At 49.7% G+C, this 24,500-nt stretch overlaps 5 protein-coding genes across 5 annotated transcripts; 3 read left to right on the top strand and 2 right to left on the bottom strand.

Annotated features, from left to right (window-relative positions):
• Positions 1–767: 767 nt before the first annotated feature.
• Positions 768–2,381, bottom strand: FPRO_09386 (uncharacterized protein; the record flags this gene model as incomplete). Its single annotated transcript, XM_031232773.1, has 1 exon — positions 768–2,381. The coding sequence occupies one exon, from the start codon at positions 2,379–2,381 to the stop codon at positions 768–770; it is 1,614 nt and encodes a 537-aa protein (XP_031082676.1).
• A 7,514-nt stretch (positions 2,382–9,895) lies between these two features.
• On the top strand, positions 9,896–10,963 carry FPRO_09387 (uncharacterized protein; the record flags this gene model as incomplete). The annotated part of the gene is made up of 1 exon (XM_031232774.1): positions 9,896–10,963. One exon carries the CDS (start codon positions 9,896–9,898, stop codon positions 10,961–10,963), a length of 1,068 nt encoding a protein of 355 aa, XP_031082677.1.
• Positions 10,964–12,224: 1,261 nt separating this feature from the next.
• FPRO_09388 (uncharacterized protein) lies at positions 12,225–15,026 on the bottom strand (the record flags this gene model as incomplete). Its single annotated transcript, XM_031232775.1, has 2 exons — positions 12,225–14,800; positions 14,984–15,026. The coding sequence occupies 2 exons, from the start codon at positions 15,024–15,026 to the stop codon at positions 12,225–12,227; spliced, it is 2,619 nt and encodes an 872-aa protein (XP_031082678.1).
• Positions 15,027–17,177: 2,151 nt separating this feature from the next.
• Positions 17,178–18,209, top strand: FPRO_09389 (uncharacterized protein; the record flags this gene model as incomplete). Its single annotated transcript, XM_031232776.1, has 1 exon — positions 17,178–18,209. One exon carries the CDS (start codon positions 17,178–17,180, stop codon positions 18,207–18,209), a length of 1,032 nt encoding a protein of 343 aa, XP_031082679.1.
• Positions 18,210–20,796: 2,587 nt separating this feature from the next.
• FPRO_09390 (uncharacterized protein) lies at positions 20,797–23,451 on the top strand (the record flags this gene model as incomplete). The annotated part of the gene is made up of 3 exons (XM_031232777.1): positions 20,797–20,856; positions 20,907–21,354; positions 21,407–23,451. 3 exons carry the CDS (start codon positions 20,797–20,799, stop codon positions 23,449–23,451), a joined length of 2,553 nt encoding a protein of 850 aa, XP_031082680.1.
• Between the last annotated feature and the right edge of the window lie 1,049 nt (positions 23,452–24,500).

Consider the following 24,500-nt stretch of genomic DNA (forward strand, 5'->3'; position numbering starts at 1 on the left):
TTAGTTGGCCAGGATCTTCTGTCATCCATGCGAGCGAGAAAAACAACAGCAAGAACTCCAATTTCCATACGCACTCCGTACTCCAAGACCCTCAACTCCACATCTCGTTCTTCTTATTTTAGCAATAAAACCATACATGCAACAGATGTGAACTCCAAATATCCCCCAGTAGCGAAAGCTGTCTCCGGACTGATCAGGTCAGAAGTGAAGCTTTTCGTGATGGCAGGACCATATCCGCAACAACTCTTCGTCGCTATTGATTCGGTCGTCCGAAACTTTTCATGATAAGTGCATAATAAAAGAGATAGATAGAGAAACACGAGGAAACTGTTTTGCTGTGTGATCCCAAGTCCGCTTCGATGTGTATAGCTGATGTATAGATACAATTGAACAAAAGGCGGTCAATTCGAACAGGCCCCGGGCATGGTGTGGATTATCATGACATAATAAAGGCCTTCTCTAGATGCAGACATGGTCGAGGAAACTCGTTTCGGTCGAATATACAATAGAACAAGGGCTGGGACCGAATTTCCAGTGCTGTAAAGCGGGAATGGCTGTAATAATGCGACAACGCTCCAACATAGAACTGTAACAGACGACTGATCTAAAAAAAAAAATTAGGACTCTCCTTGCCTGTGGTGGACCGTAGTTGTTTTGTAACCGGCCCGGCATAAATGAATGTGTCGTTTGGCTGCAATTAAATTACTGTTTGAAAAAGAGAGTCGTATACACGCCGGCCATGTGCATCAGCATCAACTCGCAGAGTCCTATACACGGCTCGTACTGGCTCGGCTGCGTTCATCCTCCTCTTCCATGACATCACTCAGCCGGGTAGGATGGTGATGGCGAGGGACTGTCTCCCAGCCAGGAGTCCCATAGCCTTGGCCGGAATAGTCTTGGGGGTCTGAGTATGCGCCAGTCCATTGGCCTCCGCTGCCTCCACTGCCTCCTCCTCCAGTAGAGGTGGAAGGAGAGTCTTGTTTACCGCTTGGTGGATTGGTGGTAGCGGGCGTTGCATACTCTTCTGCTTCAGCATCAGAACCGGAATATGTAGAAGGTGGTCCAGCGAAGGGAATCTTATTTCCTTGGGCATCCAACAGGAAGTTGCCATTTGCATCAATCACGTACTCACCTTCGCTGTAACCACCCTCTGATACTGGTGCTTGAAGGCCACCACCCTGTTGACGATATTCGCCAGCACTTGTTGTTGGAGGCTGAGTCTGGGGAGAGGAAGTCGTCTCAGGCGGGTAATTAGCTCCATACTCAGTCTGATAAGACCCTTGAGCTCGGCTGCTTTGATGTCTGCTCGGACCGCCATGTGTCATTGGAACCACTTGTACGCCTCCAACTATAGTAGGCTGTCCTGACTGAAGAGATAGCGTTCTGTCACGTTCCTCCTGCTCACGTCGCCCCAATTCCTCCCATGCACGACGCGCCTCCTCTTTAGAGATGGACAGCTCCTTGCGCATCTCAGCAAGCTGTTTCTGAGCTTTAGAAGTTCCTCGCTCATTCTCGACAGCTTCTCGGATAGCATCTGCTCGGCCTCGACGTTCTTGGTCCAGGGCAGCCTCCAACATGGCATTGACTTCTTGCGCGCGCTCCAATTCAGTTCGAGTTTCGAAGAACCATCGCTGGAATTTTCGCTCCGAACTTGCACGAAGACGCTGAAGCTCAACAACGGCATGAAATAGATTGGCTCCGGCCGCAGATAGATCTGTCACCTGGCGCGCGAGCTGTTGATTCAAGGGATCCCGATTCAACTCATCTTTATTTTGTTCAAGCTTGCGGATCCAGTAGCTGGTAAGTCCTTCCCAGTGCGCAGATAACGTCTCCCATCGCTCAAACGCATGAGGAAAAGAATTTCGGGTCTTTGAGCCACTGGCACCCCCCTGGTTTCCGCTCTCAGTGCCCTGTGCAGCAAAATTTGGTTGGTTTCCGGGAGTTGGGCCCGTAAAAGTTTGGGGAGGTGGTTGGTTGGTAGTGCCAGATCGCCCGGGCCGGCTAGCTGGTACTTGTGATGTAGTGTTTGCCCTGGGACGGGCTGATGTGTTATCAGGAACGGCTTGCGCCTGACGCTGGGGGTTCATGGGTTGACGCGCTTCTGTGTCAGGAACCTGCCCAGCAGCAACGCCAGCAGATCTACGCTGTTCCTCTGCTCTCCGAGCCTGCTCCAAAATGCGCGCCTCCTGCTCTGCTCTCTCGCGCTGTTGCGCCTCTGCCTCGGCGCGTTGGCGCGCTTCCCGAGCTGCGCGCTCCTGCATGATCATCCTTGGGCCTCTGATACCAGAGGGTGAGCCGGTTTGACCAGGAGTTGCGCCAGGGCGGAATGGAGAGGCAGCTGGCTTACCATTGGAGACTGGAGGCATGCCTCCAGAAGCCATAAGATCGGCCATGCTTGCAGATTCCTCTTCGAGATCTGGAGTGAAAGGATTGGGATTGCGCAGCGCCTCCTCGAGTGCAAAGAGGATGGCGCTGTGGGTATGCTTGGAGATCTTAACCACGGGGTGTGGTTCTGGATGGTTTGCAGGTACGGAAGGAGTCTGTCTCGGGGGGGATTGGGGATGCTCAGAAGACACCTCGTCAGGATCTTCAGTCAGGTCCTGTGAGAGCCGTCGGCGGGGGCGGTGAGTTTGATGCGGCGCTGAACGAACGGGGATAAGTCCCAATACAGTGGGATGGTTCTCCGGTAGGTTGTCAACGGGTGCGAGGGTCGCCTTGGGTTCAAAACCGAGAGAGGCAGCTGCGATATGGACTTTGCGAGGCTCAGGTGCTGGGGTCGGAGGTGCGTCAAATCTTGGGGTTCGACGAAGACTTCGGGGCGTGGAGAGCCGCTCAATGGGATCCGACGTCTGATTAAACAGCGGTCGTGAGTCAAGACTTGGAGTCCTTGAATGCTGGCGTTGCGGGTGCTGGGTAGGGGTCGTGGGCGCGTTAGTGTCGTGACGGTCGTAAGAAGCAGATAATCGTATTCTGGTCACGTCTGCGGCGCTGAAAGGGCGAGGAATTGGGTTGCGGAAGTTCGACAAGTTGAAGGTTCACCAGCGGGCGCTGGTGGTGTGTTGCGTTACGGTGGAGGTTTCGGGACGGTGGAGTGGGGGAAGGTCCTGATGCGTTGTACAAAAAGTTGGTTTCTTTTCGAGTTGCCAAGCGGGTGAACAGTTCAGAATAAAGAGGCCTCTTCAGACTGAATGACAGTGATGGTCTCGGGAAGGACGGCCAGGTCTCAGTCCGGTCTGAGTCTACTCGAGACAGAACCGAGAAGTGTAATTGCCCAACTGGAATGTTGAGGCGAGTGAAGTAAAGGTGAGGAGGGTCAAATTGGGTGAGCGTATGTGAGCCCAAGAGGATGGGCACCGGCTGGTGATGTCAAAAAAAAAAAAGCTGGTGGCAGGAAACCCAAGCCAGGCCCGAAGCTGGAAAATTGGGGGGTTGGTACTAGGAGCTGCAGTGACCGCCCGCCAGACCAAGGTCCAGACAAGCTGAGAGGTCCTCGAGAAACGAGCCACTAGTAAGAGAGAATCTTGAACTGCAAGCACTTCGCACAAAACGCACGCGCACGCGATACGTAAAATAACCAGCGCGAAATGATCGGTATTCGACTGACGTAGCCAATTACTTTATGCGGTGGAATTTATAGAAACAACGCGAGTTTGCGCTCAATCGCATTTGTTCGACGATGCCAACGCAAGGAACAAAAAAGGTTGTTTGGAGGTTTGCGCGCGCGTGGCCGAGCAGCTAATCAGCAGCTCGTTTCGTTTGATCGAATGTTCTTACTGAGGCCGCTTGAAGGGGCTTTCTTCGTCCAGCGAATCTGTTTGCAGCTCGAAAATTAGTAAATGTCGCGCAAGGGCTTGAACGTTGTCGCGCAGCCGTCATGCGCAGCTCGGAGCCTGAACAAGCAAGCAGTGCTGCAAGTGAAGCTAAGTAAATCGAGCGGCTGGGAAGGACGAAGCAAGGGGAGCACAAGAGCAACATACTCCTCTTTTGGGGGCCAATGGCGTCTTTCCGAGGAGTTTTCTTATCCACGCATGAGTTGAGGTATCACCATCATGTGCGAAGTGGTTGTTCTTTAGGGGTGATGATAAGAAGAAGAGGTGAAGGTAGAGTAACAAGTTGGAAGGGGAAGAAGAAGGAAGGTGCGCGCACCGACGTAGGGACCTACCTGCTAAGGTAGGTAAGGGAGCTGCGCTGTCAAAACTGCCCGCGCCGAGTCTCCTCCCTCAAACTATAGAACTGGCAATGGCACTGGCAATAGCACTGCCCACCGGAATTGATGACTTAATGGAATTAGTTGCGCCAAGTTTCCTTGGTTTGGCGAACAAAGAGCGATAAAAAACTTTTGCTAACTAATGCAACTAGTAGTTAATGCCACTATTCTTTAAGGCTTGACCGGGATCGGGGATCATCATATCACTAGCATTGGCCAGCGAGAGTTCATCCAGACGGCAACAGATACTACAGATATATTATTATTTCAAACGTCACTCTTGAAGTTATCATTGAACGACCAATTCGAGCCGAGCGTCTTTGCCTTCCTTAGGTTGATTCACGTCTTTGACTTTATAATGTATGGTACCTTACCTTATGTAGTAGGTACCTATGCGTTAGACTGTACCTGAGGTACCTTACACCCTCGAATGGTAAGTACCTACCTGAGGGCACTGCGTTGACCGTCCCTGATTCTAGGGTAAATCCACCCAATAACTGCCTAAGAGCAGGACAATGACAGAGAGCTGGAGGTTTGGATATCAGGCAATTACTTCATACCCATCTTCTGTCGATTCTCATGCATCGTTTCGGAGACTCGCGTTTGGCCTGTCTGCTCACCCATCCCGTTGACTTCCCATATCACCTCATCTTATCCCACCTCGCCGAGTCCTGGCATTGTTCCCACACGTTGTTGCATTGGGCAATAAGGCTTGAACCATCTCTATCGAAACCCGATAAGCTTAGTTGGACCAAGATTGATCTGACTGTCCCAGGCAGTTGCCATCGTTTCAGAGTATTGCCTTTATCATTGACTTCCCCAAGCCTTTGCACGGCAGCACGTCTCTACCGGGTTGTACAAGAGCTTTGAGCTACCGAATGACTCTAGCGTAGGAGGAAGCGAATAGACCATCGTCTGAATTACTGACCTTCTCAATCGTACTGACCGCTCCTGACATACAGGGTTCGATGTGGAAGCAGAGCTGCAGCGTAGAATTACTCAATGCCAGGGAATCTTGGGCACGAAACAGACAGGACGAGGCGGGCTGCACTATTGGTCGTCGGGACCTCAAGCTAGGTCGCTGGAACTTTAGGGCTCATCTTGTTACTCCGTACTGTAAGTGAGAATTGTTGTCCGTTAGCGGGAGCCGGATCTTGATCCCGCCCCAGCCCCCCTGGTTTTGGCCCATGCTTTCCGCACCGAGCAGCTGGTTTGCTTGGGCGAAATGGGAAGTGGAAAACGGGGCCGAGTGCAACGCTGCGTCATGGCGTTAGGTTATGGTAAGTTAGGCGGAACAACGGTTGACTGCCACGTTTCCTACAGCTGCATGCCGTAAGTTATTCTCTTTCGAGCCCTTCACCCGACTTTAGGCTTCAGTCCTTAGAGCCCCAACGTTGAATGTGTGAGCATAGGTATGATGCGAAGGTCGGTGAGGGACGAATTAATTCCTCCTCAAGGACAGCCCAAATCTCGTACCATCAAGCTCATGAGCCAGTCTATTCCATATCTGGTCTGGAGGAGCGGGAGTCACGGCACGCCCCGTTTTATGGGGTCTTCAGTCTCCAATCAGAGTCTTGTTCCTCGTTTTCCTAGTTCGGTTTCGAGCTGAAGCTGAAGCGGAGCAATTGGAGGCCCTGAGTTCTGTGCTTGGCGTCTGTAATCGAGAGAAAGCATCAAAGTGTCGCGAATTGGATCATATTTGAGTCGATACCAGGCACTTCCGGAGCTATTGTTCTTTGCACATGATACCTCACCCAATAAACTACTTGTGGGTATTCTCGCAGGTTCTTGGGAATTGTTGGGCCTTTACCCCTCTCTCCTGCATCCCGCATGTTACATATTCGTGTAACAGCAGAAGTGACGCCCAAACGTCCACAGAATGATCAAGGTGAATCGAGCTGCTGGTCAGAGGTGCACCGAGTAAGCACTTCCCAGTCCCTCCCTTCAGTTGGCGCTCGGGTTTCTTGGGTGCGTATGAGACAGCCGATGAGTGAAACATAAATGATCACATTTGCTGAGTCGAAACTGCTCTTCTGTAGGGTAACTGTTGGGCAAAAGTGCAGCATTGTCTGAGTCCTTCAATTCTCGAATTGGTCGATGAAAATGTAGGCGGCTTAGTCAACTCGGTAGGTAGTCATGTCTCGCCAAGAGTGCGCCTTCGGATGTTTTGTGGCTTTCCCAGTTCGTTATCGGATACTGTGTTGGAATGAAACGAGAGTTGGTGTGGACTGATACCCTATAGCTTTGGGAGAATCCTCTGGTGTGAGGATCATGAGAAAAGGGCATCACGAACCTCATGAGGCTTCATCTCGATCAAGGAGACAAATTTTCTACGAGATATGGAAAAGAGCCACAAGTTTAATGCACCCACCGGTTTCTTTATAACAAGTTTGAAATCTCACAGAGCCAAGAGTGTCTTGAGAGATCGAGCGATCGATTAGAGATTCTTATGATGGTTGCAACCAGAAACATTGATTTGGAGCATCCCTACCTTTAAAAAAAACAAAAAACAGTTCTTGAGATATGAGGCTTGCTTCTACAAAATATTCAGCTTCGCGGCCCTCTTACTGGACGCCTCAAAAGTTGATCTGGATTATTTGGTTGCTTCTCAGACAGAAAGACGACTCATCTCGAATATTGTCGAGTAACAAGTCGATCATGAGAGAGCCCAGGAAATAGGCTTCATCTGATGTGATGGGAATAGTCTCTGGTTGGCTTGCTATACGAAATGTGTCAGTAAACTCTCAGCCCTAAGCACCTTCATCAAAGGCCATTCAGGAATGTGATTATCGAAGCCAATGTGCGAAGACTGTAAGAAGCCACCGTATAAATATCGGATGAGTACATAGTTCGGATGAATGTTCCTGCAGCTAGAAAAAGACTACCATTCGTTTTGCCCCTCTCTAATAAATCTCTGCTTAGACAGATCTTCCCAATAGCTCAAAAACATGCATATAATCTGCAGCTAAGATGCAAGATGCAGGCACGCTTTGCACTCTGCATTTCAGTTGGTGGGAGAACGATCGCAAAATGCTTGATCTGGCACTTTCTCGATCGCAACTATGTGACGCATACAAGGTGTGCATGAAAGCCATGAGATAACTGTCTTCTCAACACCATCGCCATTCCTGCGCTTGACGAAACATCAGATTTTAGGAGTCACGACCGATAAAGAAGGGCAGAAACACAGCCAGATCGCCGATCTAAGATCGAGAAAAGGCTATGCATGAGCGACTTGGGTGCTATAAGCCCTTGCGGCAGCGAGGCCGGTGGCCTGACACAAGACCATTTTAAGACATGCATCGCGCGAACTGTCCAGAGAAGGGGGTCGCAAAGGCTCAGAAGCTGTCACTATCGTGTCATGCAGGTTAGTCCTGATGCTTGAGTAAGGGGTTCGACTCAACGACTGCATTTCGAAGGATGAAGCTCATCTTTTGATCGGAAAGGTTTTCATGCGGGAGAAAGGGTCCAAGGTGGCATTGAGGGAGATGTAGTGTGTAGGTGAGGGAGTTTGGTGAGTGAAGGGAGAAGAACAAGAGCTAAGTAGAGATATGTACTCGCTGAGAATATTTCAAGGTTATGAGTGCAGATGCAGGAAAGAAAAAAGTGATGTATATCTGTTGGCTCTGCCTGTTGTTGATTTTAACTATAGATTTCTACACTATAATTAAATTAAAATTCAACTCCTTCGTTATTCATCTCTGAGTTTTCAAACAAGTTAGTTAGTAGGTATTAGTTAGTGAATCTTATCCTCTCTTTTCTCCGTGGGCTTGGCTCCTGGAGATGGTGGGGACCCTGCGTCAAGGATGCAAGATGTGCAAGCTAATGCAGGGTACAGCTGTCGGTACGACCATCAGGTCAGGGATAAAAAGTTGTTCAGTGCATTATTTCCTACATATCACTTTTCCAGTCATCGGCAGTTGTTCTGATTGGCAAACACTGAGGTAGGGAGATGTCTAGCTCATGGTAGTATATATGTAATAGTGGACTAACTAACAGTCGCTTACGTGCCTCCTTTGAGCCAAGCTGAAGTTTACTGGCAGACTGGGGACTGCTCAGCTTCCTCTTCCACTTGTGAATTCTTCGCCACTGAATCTTCAGTGTCACATCCTCTATCTCCTGGAACAGTCTCCAACTACAAACCGCGCGGAGTCGCCGGCCAATGAATCAAGATGCAATAGAGCATTTTTCCTATTCCACAAAAAGACTGCGTTGCTACGGATCAGAGATCCACAATCTCAGCTCAACCAACACTCATCCGATGTTATTCTGAGCTATCGGAGACAAGTGTCTCACGACTCCACTCAGAGACAGCGCAGTTCTCCCATCTTCTGGATATCCAAGCAGGGAGGATCCCTCAAGACCTCGACACTGAACCCTCGGCTCAGGCCGTGCCTGTGCCAGTCACTTCCGTCGCGACTCGCCTTCTGTCCGCTCCAGCTGGTCCAGGTCTTGCTGGTCTTCATATTGAATGCCTTATCCTGAGTCTCGCGTGTCGAGATGCTTCAGTTGAGCACAGCGCTCAGACGCCTCTCATAGTAAGCGTGCCAACAGATACTGCCATCATTTTTCTCAAGATGCCTTTGAAACCAAACAAAAACCGCTATACCAAGTATGAGTTACCAGTCTCGGCCACACTGCGGTATTCAATGCAAACAAAGGGCTCAGCTGCTGTTCAAAGACGCGGGCCAAACATAACTCTCAGCATCGGCCTTGTTCGCCGATCGTGGACAGAGTCTGACATTCCCCAGGGACCAAACCTCACGAGCTCCCGCGTGTCTCGACCTAGTACTAGGGACCCGATTCCTTGGAAACCTGCCGACTCGCTTAAGGGATGAGCACAACGCGTGTTGAACGGACACACTAATTATTCTGGTCCCGAGTAAACAACTCAGAATCAAGGAATTAAGCCCGTTGAAGCCGTCTGGATGCGACTTCACCATACCATTGCTGCTCAGAAGACCTTTGTTGCTTACATGAACGAGTCAAGCATACTGACTGTGCTTTGTGCCTTCGCGCCCAGCTTTCCTTTGTTTATTGTCAATTGGTCTATTTTGGTACCTACCAGCAATTGACTGCTTTTCCCGGCGTCGTCGGGTCTGAATCTCCTATCCGAATCATTATTTCACGTTGCTTCTTTGCGGAAGATGCACTCTGGTCATCCGCCGACAGGCTACTACAGAAAGAAAAGCGAATCATGCATCTGCAGCAGACCTGTAATAGTTTACAGTACGGATACTGCAAGTCTGAGAGTGCAGAAAAATGACAGTCAAAAAGTGTGACGCAAGGGATCAATCGCGCGTCTGCATACCAAACAAACCCCCGAGGCCCGAGCCCGAACTAGAGCAAGCCCGTGTTCCTGTCAAAGCCCTTGGGAAGATGCAAGTGTTCGGAATGCTCTTGGGGCTGCCTGAAAAGAGGGATGGCTCCATGGCTAGAGCTAGACTGAGAAACCCCTCTACCCAGGAATGCCCCTCCAGGTCAAGGGCGTCTGCTTGATCAACATAGACACATGCAATGCAACGCTCAAAGTGGGTGTGCTGGACCCACGTTATGTTTCAACTTCCTTTGACAGCTTCTCTGCGTTCATATCTATTTGTATATCATGCCTTCTGCATCCCTGGTTTATTCATTTCGATATCAATATTGTTGCGAGTTAATTTCATGCTTCAAACTTCACGATCCACCATGGAGCCCTCTAGCAGATTGGCTGACCTCAAGCTCGTTTCAAAGTACTATCCCATCACCAACTACTCGTATCCTCAACAGCCGGAACGCCCAACGCACTATCGAAGTCGCTTCTCTGACGACAGAGCGTCATTGGGGTCTGAGGGATCTTCACCCAGTCTGATCGACGACCGAACAGACTCGGAAGTTTCTCTGGACGACGACTATCAGTATCACGCTCATGCTACAGAGCTTTGGGATAGCTTCTGGCTTCCAAGCAAGAGCAACAACCACGAGACACACCCAAGAAAGCAGTATCCAGCTTTGATTCCATCTCGGCACCCACAAACCCAACAACACAATATTCAGCAAAAGCCGCAAATCCAGCAGATGCCACAACAGAAGCAGCAGCCTGAGCAGCGCCGTCTCAACCCATTGCCTCCCCCCAAGAGTGCTCTGAACCAAGGCCGAAAGCCAAGTGCAACTTACTCCCCCTTCCCAAAGCCTCTCCCACTTCCACCTCGAGATGCACCAATGTCCCCATCTTGGCAATGCTCTAGAGATGTAAGGCAGAAGCCTCAACGTCCCCCTCGTCCCCACGAAGAGGTTTTCATATTCCGCTCCCTCCAGAACTCACCACTCGCTGCACGCTTTGCCATTTCTCAAGATTCACCCCGACCTACTACACCAAAGGACAGACGTCCCACGACATCTCAAGAGATGCGAGCCCCAACATCCACAAAGGTCATTTCACACTCTGAAACCGCCTTGCGCCATTCTGCGGGACATGTTTGTGCACCCAAAACCCAGCCACCCGCTTCTGTGATGCGCTCAAAGAAGTCTCTCCCTTGCATGCGTCCTCTTCCGCCAATTCCACAACCGGAGACGGAAGAGAAACCGGAGGCTGAGCCCCACTCAGTCTTTGAATATGATGACTCTGATACTGAGTCTGGCAGCCGCTCATTCTGGTTTCATCGTCGGTCAGGAAGCGACCAACGAAAGACAGGCCAGCGAACTGCACCCTCATCGCCTCGCAAGAGACAAAACGATGTCATAGGGCGTATGCTAGGACGACGCAGTCGAGGCTGATGAACATATCACTTTTCTTTTTCTTCAGGTTGCTTTTGCTTTTTTCTTACGACCACCTTCTTTTCACGTACATGATGATACCAACTACGATGTCTCTACGACCTACGACAACTTCACACTCATTTATGACTCAAGTGGAAACCTCCGCTATACGCATCGACGTTGCCAGACGCGACATGACTATAACGACCTTTCTTTTTCTCTTTTCTTTTCTTTTCTTATTTTTCTTTTACGGATGAACGCCGAGAGAACCAGCACGGAGTTCCGGAAAACCCTCAATCTAGGGGTGGGAGAGTGGCACGTGGACCACCACTCGCTATTCATTATTTCCTTTGTTATACTGGTTTTGGCTTTTAGAGCCAGACGCATTCGCCTGAATACCAGATTCAGAGCAGGCGCAAGGAAAAGGTGGCTGGGTCATTGACTGACGAACAAAGGTGCGGGTACAGTCAAACTAACGGGATATGAGTTCTCATGAAAGAACATTCCTGATTTGAGTCCGGAAAGTCCAAATGGGGAAAAGGTTACGGGGAGTCTCTTATGATAGCAATTCTTTTATATAGGATTAAACAACCAACGGCTATTGCCGAATGAAAATAGCTTGACGATGACGTCCACATACTACTTGTTCTCAGACACACGGTCATGTGCTTCGCTTTGGTGTTGTGAATGCCTTCATGTGGTTGGTGATGTCTCACCCAACCACAGACACTCGTTGCCCATGACAATTATCACATACGCAATGGAACCATGTCTTGATACATATAACAGCTGAAAATCGGCCATAATGGAGCCTGAAGACCCAGATATTGTCTCCTCTTCTTTCGTATTCATCCGTTCTAAGGTTCCCCAGCCATACACAAGACAAGCAGTCTAAGAGCAACTGAGACATTACGTTTTCTCCAATCTGGGACGAATTCCTCAAGACTCCCCAGCAACATGGCACATTCCAATACTTCCATTCCATTCGTCCCAAGGTATCCTTCTCTTCAACGTACATAAACAAGCCATCCTTTAACGTGTGAACATCAACCCAAGTATTTACCCTTTTCCAAAACGCCCAAACAATGCAGCCATAACATGCGAGTAAAAACCAATAAACGCTTCGAATACACCAAAACAATCAAAACTACACGCGTCCAATAAGCCAAGTATCGCAGCACAATCAAATCATGACTGGGTTCGTATCATGAGAGCCTGTTCGGTCTCATTAACCCCCTTTAGACATTACAGCATCAAGCCGTGCTTATGAGCATCATTATCAGGTAGATCTATGAGATCTCATTCTTTTTTCGGTAAATCGTTTCATAGGGCGAACGCTGTCGTAGCGCTCGTCCCGGGAACCGCCAAAGTACCACATTGACTGCTCACGGGGATCAGAGCGATCAAGTCCCAGGCGGGCCTTGAGGTCAGTGGTATCCCTGACGGCTAAGAAAGCAGGGTCTGAGAGAGTCTCCTGAGCCGCGGTGAGAGAAATGATCTCAGCAAGATTGTCGACAGAATGAAGAATGCGGAGGGCCCGGCGTCCGGGCAGCATTAGAGAGAGGCAGCCGAGGTAGAGGAAGAGGAAGGCGAGGAGAACGCCAAAGACGGGCATGTTGGGGAACATCTTGACCTGGCCACGGAAGTTGGTCAAAGCCATGAAGAGACCACCTGCGAGGATGGGGATGAAGATGAAGATTGTGGCCATGAAAGAGATCACAGCAACACGCCAGTGGCCGTTACGGAGAGCCTTCCATGTACACTGGAAGGGGTAGCAAGCAGCGTAATCGGCGAGGATGGACTTGGACGCAATCTCACCAGAAGACTTGGACATATCTGCCCAAGGCTGGTGGGTGCGGAGAGCGTCGTCGAGACTTTGGAAGAGCAAGAACATGATCATGCCCAGTAGAGAGGGGATAAATGCGTAGAGGAAGTTGGCCGCAGAGAAGGCTCCGCTCCTGGGTCGGGCAGGGACCTGAGGGAAGTATCCCTGATCCAGTCGAGTCTGAGGTAAGAAGGACACAATAACAATTGCGAGGATCAAGAGGGTCATGAAGATGACTGAGCCCAGAATCACGGAAGTTCGCAAGGCGATAGGTGTGTATTTGTAGTGGCGAACTTCAGCCTCAAGGTCATCGAGAGAAGACGCAGGCGAGATTTCGGGCTTCTTGAGGACGAGGTCGTAGGTTCTGTAATCAGGGTGACCACTGTCACCAACGGAGCCGATGCCGTACCACACGCCACCTTGCTGACCATCCATCTGCCAGTATCCGAGTCGGTCAAGAGCACGCTGGCGAAGTTGGTCCTGCCGTACATCGTTGCTCTGAATAGCCTCCGGGCTGTTGTAGCTACTGGTAGTGTTGCTCTGGCTTAACAGGGGAAGGAGATGTCCCACAGATCGAATATCCCACAAGAGCCCCGTCCATCGGTTGCGCCAGAACATCATCAAAGCGATGGTGGCTGCCAACAACAAGATATAGAGCGCGACAAGTGCCCAAGCAACACCCTGAACGGCAGCCCAAACCCAGCCCTGGTCCTTGAAGATGCATGTGAAGGCTGTGCTCATTAGAGGGATCGTGAAATTAGCGAGCCATGTGCACACACTGAAGCACTGGAATTGCCAGGGTCCTGTGAACGAGGGAATGAGAAATGTCATAGGACGCAATCGTCGGAAGAGTGCGAGATATCGTTCTCGGGGCTCAGCATCAGCCATGGCGGTGAATGGTATAGTTCGTATTGAAGCAGTGACGATGGATTGGGCGTAGATTAGAATGATTCCTGCGAAGATTTGAGGCAAGATTCTGAACAAAAAGTATTGACCGCTGTAGATACTTCCAGGATATGGGGTGAAACCACCATCCTTTTGCGAGTAGACAGCGCAGAAGATGAGGGCGGCTATCATGAGTAAGCACAACAAGGCAAAGATGCACATAAAGACTGGTCGAAGAATGGCAGGCTTGAAGACGAGAGGAGGATGCGCTCGGTCAATGGGGATGGATCGAGGGCGAGCCTTTTCCCTCTGAGCGAACTGGTCAGGCTCAGAGTGATCTGAAGGAGTTGGTGACCGGGGAACGGCTGGTACATCGTGATGAGCAACGGGCTCGTTGTGATGACGAGCATTTGGCGCAGGGTGCACGGAGGTATCGGGCATCTCGTGGCGAGGAGCTTGCGTCTCGATCGGTTCTGGTAAACGATCTTCAACGTAAGCGGGCTCCGGTTGTGTCAATTGAGGGTATCCCCTCGCCATGTCCTCATCGGCGTACCGTCTTGGTTGTGGGTAGTCCTCCTCGTAGTCATTGGAAGATCCGGAGGGGAAATGCGCAGCAGAAGGACCACCGTGATTTCTCGTCAGAGCCTCAAGAGCGTATTGAATATATGGTGTATCGTCAACGCCGGGAGTGACCTTGCCAGCGGCTATTGTCAGCTCGTCTTTGATACTCGCCATGCGAGCTGCGTTCTCGGCGGCGAACATGGCCAATTGAGCCTCGTCGAAACGAACAGACCCAGGTGTAGGAGCTGTAGGTGCAGTTGGTGCAGCTGGAGGAGCAACGGGCGGTGCAGTGTGATGCGTCTGCGTTGGTGGTGTAGGCGCCGCAAACCCTCCAGGAAGATCAGAACCGAATAATCGTTCAGGGCCGTAAATCTCAGCTGTCGAGGCTGTGACCTTTGATGGTGGTAGAGAAGGAGGTGACGGAGCAAAGAATAGAGCACCAGGCGGTGATGCTGAGGGATTGGTAGAGTTTCGTCCTACACGCTGTCTGAGATCATAATATGGGTGAAGAATTGGCTGAGATGATTGATCGTCGTCGTCAATTGACTGTTGACCAGGAGTCTGTCTCTTTGGAGGACCTTGACCTGTGATGGTAGGCTCGTCAGCGACACTGACAGACGAAGCCAGTTAAGTGCCAAGTGTGTGTGTATGGGTGGTGTTGGTGTAGATGTATGTATGCAAGGTATGTAAGTGTAGTGTAGTGTAGTGTAGTGCAATGTAATGTGTGTATGTGTATCTGTAAAAGAGGGTGTGATAGTGTCACGTACGAGGTGCTTCCACAAAGTCGAAGTTGAGGTTTTGGAAGTTCATTCTTGTTCTGGTTCTTTTTCTGGGCGAGATCAAGAGCAACAGACTGAGAGAGGGCGTAAAACCTTGGAATGCAGACCGACTTCTTCCCACTCCACACACTCACATACAACACACAAGCTCGTTTTGACCAATTGGTATCACAAAACAAGATGCGAGAAGAAGGACAGCAAGTGCATGCTGCAAGCTAAGAGAGAAGAATGAGATATGGTTGGACTATGAGGATTCTTTGCGCGAGGTTGGGTTCCTTGGAGAGGCTGGTAATACTAGACTAGACGGATAGACGAGAAGACGATGCCATTCCCAGCCTCTTTTTGCCCCACCAAACAAGGATTGGGTGTCTGAGACAGGGATCGAGGGAGGGGTGAGACTTACCAGAAGAAAAGGAAGAAAATCAAGTCGGATACACACACAGACTTGAAAAGGACTTGATTTGAGAATTATCTGTGCTTTTGTACTCGAAGAGAGTGAGGGAGATTATGTTGGGTTGGGCACACAAGAGTTGGCACTCATGTTCTCATCTCAGGCGATAATGCAGCTGAACTGCTGTGTTGTCACAGCGCTTTTCGTTGGACAACACACTGAACAAGGTGTAGCTAAGCCTATAAAGGTATAGCTCACACGGCCCGTCGGGAACTTGCTACATAGTATGACGGTGTGAGATGGCCCAGTCCATGTGAAGTCCACAGATATGAATGTTGTCAACGGTCGTGAACACGAGCTATTCTCAATGTGTTCCAATTGACTTGGACCATTGAACATCCACATTTAATAGTCTGAAAGAACCGACCAGCTGTGGTGACATGATGTTTGTGCCGCCTATCACGATGGACAGGGGTCTGAGACATGACCAACCACCTCAAAAGTTATCTGGAACCATCAGGCTTGACATCTACGGGTAACCTAGCTTCTACTAGAATTTAGATTACCTGCCTCTCTATCCTTAAACTTAGATCAATCGTCTCAGGCGTACTGTGTTCCTGATTTTGGTCTCATCTAACTCTATCTCGTGTTGTTGTTGTTGGTGGTGGTGGGTGAGATCCTATAATTAGAGCTTCGAGATGCGTGTAACACAAACAATGCTCAACCTTGGCTACCTATTCTGGGCGATTTGAGATACAGGAAGTAATTAGAGACCTTGAATGCAGGAACAAGACAACTCAAAGTGATTAGACATAAATGTCACTGGTGTTCAAACGCTTCAATGACACAAAAGCAAGCTGAGCTCTTGGCTTACACAGCCGAAGCTCAATCCACTTATTAAACCACTTCAAGGGCATGGGCCGCATTTCCTGCCTCCTCATGTAAGGCACATGCAACATTAACAGCCAGGATTAATCAACAGACTGGGATCGCGTCTTTTTTTCTCTTCTTTCTTTTCTCCTTCATCCTTGATATGTCATTCTCGCCATCTGAGAGGCTGGTATCGAAAGGGCTGAGCCTTAGATGTTTGTGCGCTGCGTCATGGTGACCAGGCCAACAAGGGAGAAGCACCCTGGATATCTACCCTTACCACGCCTGTTAGGGAGCTGTACCAGATTCTTGGAACGATCGCCAATTGGCGACTGAGTTACAAAAATGTCTGCTTGCTATGATGCCGAAGGGATGAATGCTGGATTTCGTAAAACGAATTAGTGGTGGTTGGCCAAAGGGAGACTCAGCAACCAAGGGTTTGGACCAATCAGCTCTCAGTCTAATGTCTTTCAGTCTTTTGTTCTGGGCTGTCTAATAAGAAAAAGGTCGCATATCGTATTCCGGTTCGAGGCTGAATTGGTTCTTACAAGAACCTAGTCGAACTGTACTCGATTGCCCCTCCAATTGAGCTTCCAACAAATGCCAGCTTCATCATTGGAGGGTGAGCGCAAAGCTCACCTCGATTTGGGCTCGCCTCGATTCGATTCGATTGGCGAAGACAATAGACGCCAAGTCACGTGAGATTAGTAGTGTCTGTGTAAGCCTGAGATAATCACCAAATTCTTTCTATTTACCCCACATTATTGCGTAGCAGCGAACCAAATCGCTGAGCAATCATTACAAAGTTAATTACACAGCAAAGCATACTTAGCTATATCTTGTCAGCGTTTTTCAATTCTCATCAATCGAATCTCTTTTCGTGCAGGCACTTTCTCGGGAATTCGGTGAATTCGTCTATATATGTTTCGCGTCAGTCCCTTGATTGCGATTTTGGTCGCTGCAATTTCCATCCTCATCATCATCTATCCAAGCAACTACATCGCTCGCATTCAACAACTTACAACAAACATTTTCACAAACAAAACCACAACGATTACTTCAACTACTCAGAGTCAAATGAACGCCGCAAAGAACATGTCAAAGTCTCTCCGTCACGCAAAGATCACTCCTCATCGCTCCAGCAGCCGAGGTCACAGTGATCATGGCTGGTTGAACACTTACCATAGTTTTTCCTTTGCCGACTGGTATGACCCGAGGTTCAGTCACTTTGGCTCCCTTCGCGTTCTCAACGAGGACCGAGTAAAGGCCAACTCGGGTTTTCCTACTCACCCTCACCGGGACTTTGAGATCTTCAGCTACATCCTGTCAGGAGAGCTCACACACCGAGACTCGATGCTCACCAAGGGCAAGGAGGGAGGACAGTCTGACAAGTTCTACCGCATGCACCGTGGAGATGTCCAGTTCACCACTGGTGGAACTGGCATTGCCCACTCGGAATTCAACGAACACAAGTCAGACACTGTCCACTTTCTTCAGATCTGGGCCATCCCCTGGAAGCGTGGTCTTAGCCCCCGATACCACACCCGTCACTTCAGCGATGAGTCCAAGAGACAAGACTTTGTCAAGATCCTGAGCCCTCTCAAGGGCGGCGAGGAAGCTACAGTCCAGCAGGAGAAGGACGCTGAGCCTGTCATCCCGGATACCATCCCCATCCACGCCGACTTTGTCATGGCCGCCGGTATCATCGAGCCAAGCAAGAAGTTTGAGTGGACCGTCGGTGGAGGCGCTACTGAGCAAACAAAGAGAAAGGTCTATGTGCATGTGCCCATGACCAAGGGAGGAAAGGCCAAGATCCGTCTGGACGGCCGGGAGGATTCCGAGATTCAAGAGGGTGATGGTGCCTTCATCGATGGTGTCAATGCCGGTGATAAGCTTGCCGTTGAGAGCATTGGTGAGGCCGAGGCCGAGGTTGTCGTTCTTGATACTGCTTAAGTACAGTCTGACAACGCTGCCCAAGCCAGGGAAGCTATCTGAACAGGAAAGATGGTAGCATTACGACCAATAGAAGTCTCTAGATGTATTTAGCGTGAATCAGTAAAATTGATTTCTTACCATGTTTAAAAACCCCGTTCTATATTGAAATTGTCCAGACAAAGTCTCCAACAAGTGGACTATAAGTTTCAGAGAGGATTTTCGCTGTTGGCAAACTACGTACTAAAATCATCCTTATCCACCTCGTGATAAAGCAGTGGGGATCGGATCAAATCCGTCTTATGCCCTGTTGAGTGGTAGGGCTAATCCATTTGTCCAACAAAGCACCGAGAGTGACATTTGTTGGCCCATGCATTTATGGACCATCCTTGGGTATTTCGAAGAGGATCGTCGGCTAACCGATGACTCGACACCAAGAGAAGAGCATGAAGTCAAAAGACAACGAAGAGGTGAGTTCAGTATAACTGACACGATGTGTTCTGGCAAAGAGCCGAGAGCCGTGCTGTGTAACACCCTGAGGTCAGAAAGAAAGGAATCATAAAATCGAATGGTGATTGGCAAAAGTAGGCCTCCAGACGGTGCAATGGACGGCCTTGGCAGCTGGAGATACTATGCCGACTGCCAAGCAACACGCGATAATTTGGTGAGAGATGGCCCAGTGAGAAAGCTGTGTAATATGAATGGGAGCGTAATTATACCGGCAATTGGTGAGCTTTGGTAAATAACCATCTCTCAGGGGGCGCTGCATCAATTATAAGCAATATCAATAAACACCACGAACGTGCTTTTTCTAAAAATCGGCCAAGCTGAAAAGCCTGGAATATTGGAAAGTATTGGACTAGCTGACAAGATGGTTAGCGTGTGGTTGAAACACGAGACTATGGGTTCTAGGCTCATCAAAAAGAAAGAGAAGAGAAAGCCACACTCAGAGTTAAGCTGACGACGCTTCGGAAGATTACTCGACTCCTTTCCACAGCCGTTGAGTCAGCCACTCTCCTCAACAACGGTTTTATCTGGCTATAAATCTGATGATACACAGTGACAGCATTTGATGTCACTGACAGATGAATGCCACTCGGAAGAAAGCGAAAAATGTCGATCAAAGGCAGGGACTGACCCCGGATCGGCTATTTCCCAACGTGGTACTCCGTAGGTAGGTGTCAAGCCTGAACCCTTTCTCATCGTCATCAGGGGTTCAAACCTTCAAACTTCACGCTTCACCACTGCCAAGTCTCTAGGGCACAAGCCGTCACTTCTGTGATTGAACTACCTTACTGGCCAAAACCTGCGGAGGCATCAGGGGTTTGCTCGAAGTGGAAAACAGGAGCGGTGACGAGGTGAGTAGCTGCGCTAAAAGTTTAGCCCTACAGAGCCAACACAACATGCTATTGGTCGATTTAGATGCAGGAACCACTAGCTCTATCGCTTAGTATTCCACGACTCCACGTGTAACAGGGGTAGATACCAACGTCGAGTGACAGCCCACTCTCAGTTTCTTTCCTTCACACATGAATGTTTTGCAGGAAAAGTCAGTTGTAATGACTCGAGTTTCTTCACCTAGAGACAGAGACAAAGTGACAACTGTGAAGATCTTCTTGTCGCCAGAGCCGAGCCTATCCCTGCCAACTCATTTCCATGGACACTGTACTAGGCCCTCGACCGAATTATCAACTGCGTAGGTAATCGGACCAACGACACTCTAAACATGCTTAGGTACTCGGAGATAATCGAACCGAGTCAATTCCCTATCCCCATCCACACTACCCCTAAGACTTACACCTTCGCCGTAGTGACCAGACAGACACCGGTATTGGCGCCGTCTCCAAACGGACATCAACCATCTCCATCTATCAGCCTTAGATGGGAATCATTGGCCTGCCAAGATCCAATTTCCATAATTCCCCTCTGAACCGCTTCCCATATCAACCATAGTGTGATATAATGACACCATAAACGCAGCTTAGCGGCTGGATTTACCTTATCACCGTCCCCATTCTCACCTTGGCGCATCGGCTACGCGGCTCAGACGCCCATTTTCAATAGTTCCTCAGCCGCCCAAGTCCACTTTCGATCAACGCTTAGCCTCTTCCTGAAATCGATAGCCTCCTTCAGGTGTCCGAACTGCAAGAGTTCACAGAAAGAGCCTTCTTCTGCTGTTCCAAGGCGGAGATTACTTTGCACGATGTGGCCTATTTCGCCGTACTCCATCGACAACCCCGGGGTCTATGTCTAAATGGTCCTCCTCTAGCGACAAGACTCCTTACTATGTCCTAGATAGGCAACCACCGGTTCAAATGGCTGGAAAGCCAACAGCTGAGATGGCTTTGGCCGTTATGAGATGCGTCTAGGGCAGAAATTTCCCGAGTGTTAGTTCCCTCCATAATAGAGGGCTTTCCCTCTCTTCCCCGGTGTTCCTCTCTGTCTTTCCCATCAACTCTGTTGACAGTAAATTCAAGACGGCTCGGTCCTCGGCCTCATTGCAAACTTTGGTTTGCGTCCTTTCTTTGATAATCGTATCAACACATTCTTTAACGGCCTCGGCCACATTACGGTCTTTTACAGCCTTTCAGTCACCCATCTCGTGGCAATGTCTTCTATCTCTTTTCCGAGTGGCTCTGGTCTCTCCCTGGGACTCAATGGATACTGGGTTTGTTTAACTCACAGTCTTGGAAATAACCAACTGACCAACTTCTGTAGGGTCAACTTGGATCCGATTCACTCAAGTCCTACTGTGATTCCGCTCCAGAGTACGTTACTTTGTCTTTTGTGAACCAGGCTCCCGAACATACAGAGTCAGGCTATCCTGGTACCAACTTTGCCGGACACTGTGCGGCTGGTGTCTACAGTAACAAAAACGGCGTGGCCTCATCACTCCTCAGCGAATGCTACACTATCAAAGAGGGCATTCCATACTGCCAGCAGCGCGGAGTCAAGGTTCTTCTGAGCATTGGTGGAGTCTACAACGAAGCTGGAAGCAACTACAAGGTGACCACTGATGACAAGGGCGTTGATTTCGCAGACTTCCTGTACAAGGCATTCGGTCCTTACGATCAGAGCTGGGATGGTCCTCGTCCTTTTGACAGTGACGATGGCACAACTCGTCCTGCTGTCGATGGTTTCGACTTTGATATCGAGCATGACCTCCGTACGTGATGACCAACATATTGAAGAACGGAGCACCAGCTAACAACCACAAGCCAACGGCCCTTATATCGCCATGATCAACGAGCTCCGCCGATTGAACAGCGATGTCATCATTACCGGCGCACCTCAGTGCCCTACCAGCAACCAATACTTCTACATGAAAGACATGATCAACCAGGCCAAGTTCGACGCCCTCTTCATTCAGTTCTACAACAACCCCGGCTGTGATGCTATCCCCGACCCTTCTGTCTCATGGGATAGATTCAATTACGATGACTGGGAGGGCATTGTTGAAAACAGTGCATCTAGTCAGAACGCCAAGCTCTATGTTGGCCTGCCTGCTAGCGAGGCTGCTGCTCCAGGCGGAGGTTATCTTGAGCCGGAAGCCATGAAGGATCTCGTCTGTGCTCTCAAGGACAAGACTCACTTCGCTGGCATCTCTCTCTGGGACTTGACTCGTGGTGCTGGTAACGAGATTGACGGCAAGAACTATAATGAGCATGTCATGGATGCCCTGAAGTATGGCTGTGACCCTGTTCCTGTTACAACCACCACTGCCTTGGCCACTACCTCTGAGGCTACTTCTACTGCAGAACTTGCTACAACAGCTGACACAACTACTGCCGATATTTCTACTACTACTGGTGTAACAACCACATCCAGTGCCTCTTCATCTGATGTTTCGTCCACGGAAACTGCCACAACTAGTGGGTTGACGACTGCTGATGCTACCACAGCCTCTGGTGTTTCTTCCACTGAAGGCTCTACAGCCAGCTCTGATACCTCCGCGGCTACTGATGTCACATCAACACTGGCTACCTCTGCTACATCTGATGCTTCCTCAGCAACCGAGACAACTGATAGCTCTGCAACAAATGTTTCTGGTTCTGTCACCGACACTACCGCTTCTGAATCATCAGCCACAGCCACTGATTCTTCCGCTGACACCACTGAGACATCCGCAACTGGCAGTGTCTTGAGTACCGGTACTGCATCTGCCACAGTCGATGTCACAGCCACTAGTGACTCGTCTGCTATCACTCGGGATGCCGCGACCGCGACCTCGACCACTGATGCCGTTCTCGAGAGTAACACAATCACCGAAACTGCCAAGACAACGGACTCTGCCCAGGAAACCGAGTCTGCCACTGCTGAGACTACTTTCAGCACCTTCAAAGGCTGGAATGCCACCTATGGTGCTCCTTCTTATACTCAGAAGTATGGCAACCCTACGACCCTTATCCCCTCTGGCACTGCAACTATTACCAAGGGCTCGCCTGTTAACACCAAGTACCCCGACAACACCTATGCTGTCAGCATGACCACCAGCACTGTCTGCACGACCCGAGTTCACACTGCTGTGGATGGTTACGTGGTCACCGAGACCATCCCTCTGTACACCACTGTCTGCCCCGTTACTGGTAAGGCCAAGCCTACCAACTACGCTGTGCCCTCTCAGTACGAGACTAAGACTGTCTACACCACAAGGATCCAAACCGTCACCAAGTGTCCTCCTGAAGTCGCAGACTGCCCCTATGGATCTGTTACCACAGAGACTATCCCCGTCTACACCACGGTCTGCCCTGTGACAGAGAAGGGCAAGCCTGCTCCCACTGATGTCCCTTACAACCATGAGATCAAGACTCTCTACACAAGCAGGGTCAACACCATCAGCCAATGTGCTCCCGATACTCCTGACTGTGTCGTAGGCGCCATCACCACGGAGATCGCTTCGTGGACCACGGCTACTGTGCCTGCGCAGCAAACTCAGCTCATTAAGATCTACAGGCCTGTGCCTGAGATGCCCAAGGTTGCCACTAAGGAGGCTCATTACAACGGCACAGTCTACACCAGTGTTGCTGTCCCTCCTGTTACGCTCAAGACAGCTGCTAAGCCTGGAGTTTTCGAGCAGGCTAAGCCCACGCATCAGCAGTCTTCCGGTGCTGCCGCACCTACTGGTGGCTACACATCGGTACCGGCGTCGGCTCCAACCTATGCTCCAGCTCCGATCACTCCCGCTACTGCCGGAGCCTCTTCTCTCGCTGTTGGTTTGACATTGATGGCCGGTATGGTGCTCTTCCAGGCGCTTGCGCTGTAGAGAGAGACATACTCCTTAGACTTTCTTTGATCGCTCCCCTTTCTTCTCTTGTCACCAATGTCAAGATTCCTTTTATTATACCTTCTTAATGTAGAGGTCAATGGCCTTTACAGTTCATGCCATCCTATTTATGTTAATGTGTATAGAATGAATACATACATATGTTACCGTTAGAACTCAATGATATTTGATGCAAAGAATCCTGCTATGTAGATTATTTCATGACCTGAAACGTCACACATGGCTCATACTCTGTACCCGATGAACTGTTCCCAAGCACAATATTGCAACGTTGTTTGCTGATCAATCGAATCTGCTCTGTAGTATAGCCTATATGCCTCTTGGTGACACTTGTTATCTGATGGGCGCTTGTGTGTCAAAATAGGGATTTCTTAATGCAGAATGATACGTCAGCGGCTGCCGCTATATCTCAACCTGTGCTGGATCGTTGGGTGTGCCTCATGGCTGCGTCAAACGCGTTCAAGGCATGGTAAGTATAAACAACAAAGAACTGTTCAGTTCCGCGAGCCTCTTATTATTGAATGGAAAGCTTCTGAGCAATGTTAATCATTTCAAGTTACCTCGGCGACGTCAAACTCAAAAGCTGGCCTGTTAGTTAGCGGTTTATGTATTATTCCTGGTCGCGGGCTGATTGACCTTGTAGGCTCGAGCCTCCTCGGAGCTAACAAAGGAACCCGGTTGTTGTCACGGTAAAGCTTGATTGATTGATTGGTTCGAGGGGAAGACGTCATTGGACGGGAGGGATATGAGGAGAAGCTTTTATTAAGGACCTCATACAGAGTGACAGTCTGATGAGTGAGGTGAGGTGAGGTTGCAACGGTCTGAAATCTCCGAACGGTGACGAATGCTCAGCTGTGCCAGGTTAAGCGATGTATGGCATCCGATGTTACATTGGTGATTACAGGGACCTCAGATTCAACTTATCAGGTTGTTTTGGTAGAATCTGAAGGTTGTCATGATAGTGGCAGTGCCCCCTAGAACTACTAATCTATCGCCTATCCAAGAAGCTTTCCCCACCTGGCGTGAAG

The sequence above is a fragment of the Fusarium proliferatum genome (genome assembly GCF_900067095.1).
Source record: "Fusarium proliferatum ET1 genome assembly, contig: FPRO_scaffold006, whole genome shotgun sequence".
In the NCBI taxonomy this organism is placed as follows: domain Eukaryota; kingdom Fungi; phylum Ascomycota; class Sordariomycetes; order Hypocreales; family Nectriaceae; genus Fusarium; species Fusarium proliferatum.